This window comes from Lagopus leucura, unplaced genomic scaffold (assembly GCF_019238085.1).
Source record: "Lagopus leucura isolate 7727_CA_CO unplaced genomic scaffold, USGS_WTPT01 Super-Scaffold_100018, whole genome shotgun sequence".
In the NCBI taxonomy this organism is placed as follows: domain Eukaryota; kingdom Metazoa; phylum Chordata; class Aves; order Galliformes; family Phasianidae; genus Lagopus; species Lagopus leucura.
In genome coordinates, this window is record NW_024962272.1 from 5,955,469 (window position 1) to 5,964,796 (window position 9,328).

General features: G+C 38.1%; 1 protein-coding gene across 1 annotated transcript in view; it reads left to right on the top strand.

Moving 5' to 3' along the window:
* Nucleotides 1–9,328, top strand: part of ADAMTSL1 (ADAMTS like 1) — a 347,780-nt gene that overhangs the window by 258,382 nt on the left and 80,070 nt on the right. Inside the window, exons 12-14 of the mRNA XM_042877544.1 lie at nucleotides 3,857–4,061; nucleotides 5,253–5,400; nucleotides 8,550–8,634. Coding sequence (XP_042733478.1) covers nucleotides 3,857–4,061; nucleotides 5,253–5,400; nucleotides 8,550–8,634 — 438 coding nt within the window. The remainder of the gene's footprint in view (nucleotides 1–3,856; nucleotides 4,062–5,252; nucleotides 5,401–8,549; nucleotides 8,635–9,328) is intronic.

Genomic DNA, 9,328 nt, shown 5'->3' on the forward strand with positions numbered 1-9,328 from the left:
TCTCTCTGACGTTGCTGTTTCTTGCATGCTTATAAACTGTGAGATGTTGATTTCAGACAGTGTTGTGTCCTGATCCAGCAAACCTATGCTAAAGCCTTTCCCAGAGGCATTGATCTGTTGGCTCCTCTGGCAACTCAGAGACCAGGGACTTGAATAGAATCAAGGCCTAATGTATATTATTAATTATTTCACAATTAAAATATCTTTAATGTAAGACTTGAGATTTTAATGAAAATAATTACATGAGCAATTACTTTTAAAGCAGGTAATAAGGCTGCTGCTGGTAAAAATGCTTGGTAAATGAGGGATAATAACCAGGTGGTTTTGAAAAACTGCTGGGACATGCAGTAGTATTCAGTTAATTTTTTGTGTCCCATGATATCTATTATGCTACAGAAAAAAAACTCCACCATAACACTAGTCTCATCTTGGTGAGGAAATGGTCTCCCTCAAGTCACTGTGAGGATTTCCTTCATAATTGTACAAATGCGGTGTACTCACATTTGACATAGGGTCTATAGCAAATCATAAGCCTATCCAAAACTGACTGAACAGATAAGAAGGAGAGTAGCTTATTTGACAAACCAGCTGCCATTCATGTTAGCAATCTTTATGTGTGATGAGTCATTTGTAAGTGTATATAGGTTGCTCCGAAAGTATGCCTCCTAATTATTTCCATGGAAACAACAACAGGTGCAAATAGCACAATAACACTTTTTGATAGAGCAAGTTTTCAGCTACAAAACACAGTTTTTCAACATAACCACCACCAGAAGCACTGCATTTTCCTCAGTGATGAAAAATGCCTGCATGCTTCATTTGTAACAATGTGCACCAGTGGAGGTGACCCTTGTCACTGTTGCCACTGCTGAAATGCACAATCCACCACCTCACTGTGCTCATATCCTCTGCTTGACCTCCATAAACATTCACAAATGTCGGTGAATGTCATTGGGTGCCATTTTTTCTGCACGGAGGAATTCAGTGCCACAGCTTTGCTTCATATGCGCTTCCATGACAGATGCCACTGTGTCAGAGTGCCCCTCTGCTGCCATCTGTCAGCAGCAATAACAATAATAACATGTAACTGCTGGTGGGAAGGTTCAGCCTCTACTGCCATACCATCAACATCTACTTCTGGTGTGGCCCAGTGTATTAAAATAGAAGACGTTACTTTCAGAGCAGCCCTTGTATGTCCAATAAATGTACTTAATTTCCATAATTTTCAGATTATATTTTCTGTGCTCTGTGCTTGCCTGTTGGCAGCTAAATGCTTGGGGGTGCATACGTAAATTCATTATTACTACTCATGAGATGTACTCATAAAATTTAATCCTGCCTTTCATTCCTTTTTTTCTGGAAAACATTTTTCTGCATTTTTTATTAAAAAATAAACACGTAACTATGAACCTCAAAAATTAAGCCTCCATTGTTCAAGAATACAGAAGCTTGAATATTCATACAGCATATAAGACTAGCTTTGAGAGTGCTATATTTTATTTCCACTATGTTCAAAGGCTTTGCACACTGACAAAAACAAGCATGTATCAGAGGATGATTCAGCAGCACTCAACAGTGGAAGGATTGTATTTAAGGAAAAAGCATCCTGAGCTGGCAGCTGGGCAGAGGCTTTTTTGCGTCTGAAGAAAATCCAAGATGAAGGATCAAAATGCCCTGAGGTGTTTGACTTTCATTAACACTGAAAGTGATCAAAAGCCTGATACTGTTTCTCAAGCTTTTCTGTATTATGGGCTCACCCCACAACAGTTCCTTTACATCCACTGACCCGGCCACTCTTTTTTCAGCTTTTTTACCAGCAGCTCAGGCTGCAACTGCTGGCTGAGTCCTTTACCCCACCTTCCACTCAACATCTGGTCCTGTGAACCCACAAACAGGGCTCATGTCTCCCTCCCTCACTCCCAGAAGGAAGACACAGTGGCAGGTCTCTTCTCCAAGCCTCAGTGGCAGAAAAAACAGACACTGATTAGACCATAAGGTTGGCATGAGTCAGGGCCAGGGCAGAAGGACAAAATATTCCTCTCAACCCACATAGCTTAGGAAAAAATTAAAAAATAACATAAAAATCCCACAAAGGAAACAAAAACACGCACACAAAAAATGGCCCCAGTCACACTATCTGTCTGAGGCTGACACCTGATACTGGGGACAGAGGAGAGTAGCAAACATTAGGAGAAGTGGCACTTTAGGAGAAGTGAAAAGGAAATTTGGGAAAGTGTCTGCAAGATTTACCTACTGCTCTCTCTGCATTGGGTTTTATCATGAAAGAAAGGTACAGTTTTGTGGATACAGTGCTCACTTTGGTGCACTGCCACGTCCTCTCACAAATCCTCAGTCAGTACTGCCTGTTTTGTAACTTGAAAGGGTTTCACCTTTAAGAGCTGTGTGGCTGAGAACTCTTTTCTGTCTTACACACATATAAAACCCGAGGAACAAGCTGCTTGCCTAGATTAAGCATCTTTGTATTGCCAAGGTTGCCAGAGGCACCCAGCAGCCTTTCCCAACAACTGCAGAGAATTCTAGCCACAGCAACCCTATCCCAGGCTCAGGTTGGTGGCAAGAGTTTCTGCTGCTTACCAGTTTCAGTTTGAGCTCTCTTCAGTTATATTTGTGGTAGTTAGAAACCTTATCTGGAGAACTTGTCCCAAAAATCCACAGGTGTCACGTTTGAATTAAAAATGTCACAATACATATCTGTGACATATGGGGCTTATAGGGAGCACACCATGACATGGTGTAAATATCGTTCTACCACTTCTTTGTGTTCACACATAGAACTAGTTGATGGCTTTACCATTCATAAACAACTATCAACATGAGCCATTTCACACAGTGTCTTAGAGCAGCTCTAGCCATTATCCAAGTGCTGGTTGTGCATAAATATACTGAAGCTGATAGGAATAATATGGGCTGATACAACGAAAAATCAGAGGGAAAGATAGATTTATTTCATATTGTCTAACAGCTTTGGTGAACATGTAAGTTTAACTTAATGAGACTAATTACTTTGTTATGACTACAAGAAGAACATCACTTATAGCTATTGTAACAGAGGTCCTGGATCTTCTCTGTGACAGCAGCTTGAATAAAGGGAGGAAATACCAGTCTACATTTTATGCAAACAGAAATATATGCATATAAAACAATACATACATTACTGTGTATGCATCATTATAGGAGGTGGAAAAAAAACCCCTTATTCATGGCTTTTTTGGAGCATACACATTGCTGTATGGATTTGTCATTACAATGTTCAAATGGCACCTGTTGAGAAAAAGTGTCTGAATTCTTCCCCCTGCTTCAGGTCTAAGAAGACAAGGCTTATGTAATTTATCCATCCGTCTATTTATCCATCTATCAATATAGCTTCTTCTTCTCTTTGAAAGTTTCCTCCAATCTTATTTTTTTTCTCCATAGCTCAGTTTTTCACCTGAAAGAAGCACTGCTATTTTTTGCCTGTTCTAGCAAAAGTAACATAATAAGTTCAGAACAAACTGAACCTCTAGTAATTTGTAGTAATTTGTAACAAGGATTTCTCAGAATGTGTCATATTGTGAAAATATGATAATTGCATCAGCTAAATAAAAGAGATTGTAATAAAATTAGTAGTTACAGAGTTAATGTGGAAAGGAGGTTTTACATTTAAGTTGGTAAATTAAAGATTGCACCCATCAGAGTGCTTTGTTGATATCACCACTTACATGTAATTTTTTCTGAGGGCAATCTGAAGTACAAGAAAAACAACTGCAGGTAACAGTTTATGCATTTATGGGGCCAGTAATGGGGGCATCGGATTCCTTTTGTTGGCTCTTCTGTATCACATTCTGCTTTTTCCCAGATGGGAAAGTACACCCTGGACTGCCTGCTCCTCATCCTGCGGAGGGGGCATTCAAAGCCGCAGTGTCTCATGTGTGGAGGAAGACATTCAAGGGCATATTAGCCCCGTGGAAGAATGGAAATGCATGTACACTCCAAAGATGCCTCTTGTCCAACCTTGCAATATATTTGACTGCCCAAAGTGGCTTGCTCAGGAATGGTCACCGGTAATCTGTTTCACTTTGATGATTTTGTATTTTGTATACTGAAAACACATCTTCAGTGCAGAGAATAATAGTTCAGTGAGCTTGTTGAATTAGAAACTTTTATTATTTTCCTTTCTCTGTTTTAAATCACTCTATTTGTCTAAACACAAAGTAAATTTAAAGGCTGTGAATTTAAGATTTAACAGGGTTATGGAGAAAGATGGAAAAATAAATCAGATTTGAAATGTTGATTAGTGATCCTCTACTAAGAATAGACTGAGAACGTAAATGCACACAAAAAAAGCAGTAAGCTGATCATGATCAGGTAACAGCATCTTTTCAGCCAAAAATTGTGTGTCATAAATTTCTAATAATTTTCTGAAAATTTATAAACCCGTAAGTGACTGGGTTTTTATGCTTATTCTTTGTCCCTGACTCTCCTTTATTGTTTCATGCAAGAAAATTCCTGTTTTTTCTAATACTGAATTCAGGTTCTCACCACCCCAGTTTTTCTACGAGCGAGTTCTTAGAAGTTAAAATATTTTATCCACAGATGAGGTGTTCTTTATTGATTGCAAAGTGTTCAACAAGCTGCTATCTAAGAACAAAGTAATGCTGGTCCTATCCATAGACCTTCCCACTGGTTGCTGGGTTTGATCTTGACCCATCCAACCACTTTTGAAATAACCCTCATGGGGGAAAGAGTGATGTACCTTAGCAAAAATAAATGAAAAAAGACGTAAGAAAGTGTCTTTGGGAAGAAAGCCTGAATAATTTCCCATTATGTTTGATGCCATGTTCCAAAATAGCTGAGTGTCACCTCTCTTAACTCATAAGCTTCAGTACTTTGTCCAAGCAAAGCAGAGTGGCTCTAGATGAAGCTGACAGGGTGTTACTAAGCATATCCATTTTGGGATGGATGGCCACAAGCCAAGTAGTGCACACAAGCCAGTGCTGAGAATGTGCACAGCAAAAGAATTCCAGAGGCTATACTTCCAAGCCAAGTATATGTGCAGACCAAAAAGGCAAATATTTGTGTTGATTTTATGTATTATCCATAACTGCTAAATATTACGAATTTTACATGAACATGGTTAGTGTTTCTGCATCACCTTTGCCCTTGATGTACTTCTGTTGCACATTCTCTTTTTATGTATTATTCCTACTACATACCACAATCATCCTTTCATTTCTCCTCTTTTATTTTTCCAGTGCACTGTGACCTGTGGACAAGGGCTCAGATATCGTGTGGTCCTTTGTATTGATCACAGGGGGATGCATACAGGAGGCTGTAGCTCTAAAACAAAGCCACACATAAAGGAAGAATGCATCGTACCCACTCCTTGTTACAAACCCAAAGGTAATGAGAGAAAGATTCTTATGAATTTTTGTGTCTGTATGCTGACTAAATTACAGAAATTTCTGGACTACAGAAATGTAAGTGATCTTAATTTCCCTAAATTAGAGCCATAAACTCTACCACAAGAAAAGAATCAGTCCCTTTTGAAAAATGCATTGATATCTTGGTGAATATTAAGAGCATTTATTATGTGAAATAAGCGTGACCTGATGATAATCCAGGATGGAAAAGTGAAATTTAGAATTTTAATTTCTGTGCTCACTGCTTTATGACAGACAAACTTGTCAGTTTGCAAGGTACCAGTTTATCTGGAGCATGGGACTTCACTGTATCTGCCAGACACCAAAGTGGCAAGACTCAGATGCTGGCCCTCAGGAAAGCAAGGGGTATTTTGCACTGTGTTCTGCTGGAGCACATGAGCTCACTCAGTCTGCATCCCAGGATGAATAAAAGGCTCTGCTACCATGACTGAACTTCATCTGGAGCTGCAGCAGCCTTGCGCTCAGTTAACCAGCTGAATCTGTGAGGCTTTATCCATTTATCACGTTGAGAACCCATGTAAAGAAAGCTGCTGTCTGCCTGCAGCATGCAGTGTAAGCAAAATGCATTAAGATGCTGAAAACCAGATGATGCATACCACCCACAAGTGAGTTCTGCCTAGGGAATGTGCCTAGACAACTAGGGAGGTTTGCTTGCATCTGTCAAGACATCTCTTCCAAAGGGATTTGTCTAGTAATTCCACATGGCTGTTTCCTGGAGGTATGCTCTTGCAACTTGCTGTCATCTTTACCAATTCTTGTGCTGCCCTTTGTAATACATAACATCATTAAGGTCTGAATAGACATGACTCACTTTCTCCCATTTTCTCCCATGGGATGGAAAGCTCTTTATGAAACATGGTGTGTTGCTAGGATTTGATTTTAGTTTTCATCTTGGTTCTGTAATTTTTCCTCCACAATGCAAGAGGTAATATTTGAAGGCACATATACCTGAAAAGTAAATCATACTTTCTGAAAAGAGCTGGACCAGATGGTCTCCAGAGATCTCTTCTAATACACATTATTCTATTTATGTGATGGAAGTTTGTCCTTTTTTATGTCTCGAATTTAGCGTTATAAATTTAAATTTAAATTCAATTGTTGTAGTAAAGTACTTCAATTCTGTTGAATATTTTAATCTTAGTTTGCTTTTTCCTTCCATACCTGGAATAAAATAAAGCATGAAAACAATGTTCTTAGCTGATTGAAAAAGCAAAACAAAACATGTGGAATACTCTTTTTAACACTCTTTACAAAAGAAAACCAGAATGCAAATAATTGATGTAATTTATTTCTTTTTCTGTTATTCATGTACTGAGGCACTTTATCTTACAGCAATAATGCAAAAATACAGGATAACCCTAGATTAGATTAAGTACCAGATTAAGTACTAATTTTCAATTTTTATTGAGAATGTGCATTTATTTAATAAAACTTTCTGTAAAATGTAGGATCTAATGTTTTTATACTCTCCTATAAAAGTAGAGATTTTACTTTAATCTCTAAAATTAAAAGCTCTTCATTAGCTTATTTTAGGAGTGAATTTCACTCATTTTTTTTTGTCAAAGCATACTGTACAACGTCAGCATTTCTCATCCTCCAAATTATTTTACAGCATAAATGGCAATTAATTTTATCTCCTGCTGAATGCACATTTTTTAAAAACAAAAGTTATTTAAAAAGTCACATAGCAGACAACTGTACGTGAGAGCTTTTGCTTTTTACAAGCACTTGAATCTGAGGGAAAAAAAGCATAGAATATCTGGCTTTCCAAAACTCATAAAGTGGGCTACAGTGCATATAAATAGAACTATCTCCTACATATTTTGGATAACAAAAGTGGTAAAATATAGATTAAACTAAGAACAATGCTGGCAAATATTCATCTTCAAACGGTACTAGTAAATATATTAGAGTAAGAATTTGGCAAGATATTTCTGGAAGAGAGGCACAGTTATTAAACTGCTGTCCTTTTCTCAGTTAACATCTTGCTCCAAGAAAATTTGCTTGACAAAAGTTGCAGTAGCTGTGAAATCGAGTTGTTAATCATTTTTCCTCTGTGATAAAACTAACAGTTTGGAAATTTCATGTGCATGCATGAAAGGTTCCTTCTTATTCACGATGAAGTTATTGAAAAATTTTAAATATTCTGAATGACATTAATCTGTTCCTGTTGATGAGTATAAATCTACACATTACCTAAATCAAAAAGTTTAGGTGGTTTGTTAGTGGCCAATAAGCCTGGTCCTGGTTTTCTTCCATGTTCTCAGTTTCATTCTGCTGTATTTGTGTCTTTTTCTTTATCCTGACCCAAAATATTCGGTTAATATGCAGAGTTTGTTTTCAAATTACGGTGCCAAATTTGCTCTTACGTTATGCCCCTGTAGAGTTAAAACAGCTCCACTGCCTTCAGCTGAAATGCTCCACTTTGACATTGCATGAGAGCAGAATTTGGCTGAAAGAGTTGAACGGCCCTGCACTCCCCAGAACAGTGCAACTAATTATGTTGTGTTCATATCCTGGATAAGAGAAAAAACAGCCACACTGTTTTTCATTAGAAATGACAGAAAAAGTATCAAGCTCATTTTTTAAATCCATATAGCTGATGAACTGATAAAGTTGAAAAAGTATAGCTTGACCATTTAATTACAGTTTCTCTGTTTTTTGGGTATCACTCATCAAATCAGGATTTTCTTCCTTTTTGACATCTATCAAAAGGAGGATTAAGGCATCCTCTGAAATTCTAAAATTCAAGCATAAGCAAAAGGATATGTTTTGCCTTCAGAGCATCAATGGAGGTCATTATACTTCCCAGTCTCACTCTGAAGAATACTTGCTGAAGTGTTCAGTTTAGTAGACCAGTTGCATCATCTGTAAAGTAACTATCTGGTCATAAAACTAATCTTGTGACCTTTATAATCCAGCTGACAACTGCATAATAACAATTCCATAATTCTGTCCCTCTCCTCCTTTCTCTTCTTGAGCTCAACCTCAGCTCAAGAAGAGGCATGTGTATATTCCAAGCACCAAGTGAAAAAGCAAAGGCTGGCACACATGGGAGCATTGCTGCTGCATGGTTTCTGTTTTCATGTACTTGCATTTGTTCTGTAGAGAAACTTCCCGTGGAAGCAAAGTTGCCGTGGTACAAACAAGCTCAAGAGCTGGAAGAAGGAGCAGTGGTGTCTGAAGAACCTTCGTAAGTCTTAAAAAAATTTTCACAGCATGCACGTGTGAGATGAGATCTGAAGCCTGTGCTGAATTGACATGGTCTCTTGAAATTATATTTGGCTTTTATTAGAGGATAAAGGCCAAATCTAGCCCCATGGAAATCAAAGGACTTAAGGCTGTGTCATATTTAGGTGTGAAGAGGCAGAGTTTAAGAGGACAAATGCACACTGAATTTGAACAAACACATTTATGTTTTATGTAAGTTCATTTACAGTGATATTACAGTAAGATTCTGTCTGCCTGAATTAGTTTTACAATCCCCACTACCACTGTATCTCAGCGTTCAGCACCTTTATTTATTGTCACAATACTCCTGTGTAGTAACAGGTAAAATATAGGGCAGCCAATGAAGGAATCCTCCCCATTAATAGTGTAATATCAGTTACAGATGTGAATTAATTTTAACAGAAAATAAACTAGAACCCCACAGCTGTGGCTTGTATTGCTGTATTTCCACTTACCTTCTTTCATGGATTTTCCCCTCCTTGTTCTTCTAGACTCTGAACAGTCTTTTCCTAGCCACTTTTGCAAAAGTGATCTGTCAGTACCTTGTTTCCCTTTAGTATCTATCTCCCTGCTGTGGAACCTTTTGGATAGCGGATAGACCTATTTACATAGACTGAAAATCCCTCCCCCTCCCCCTTCCCTTCCCTTCCCTTCCC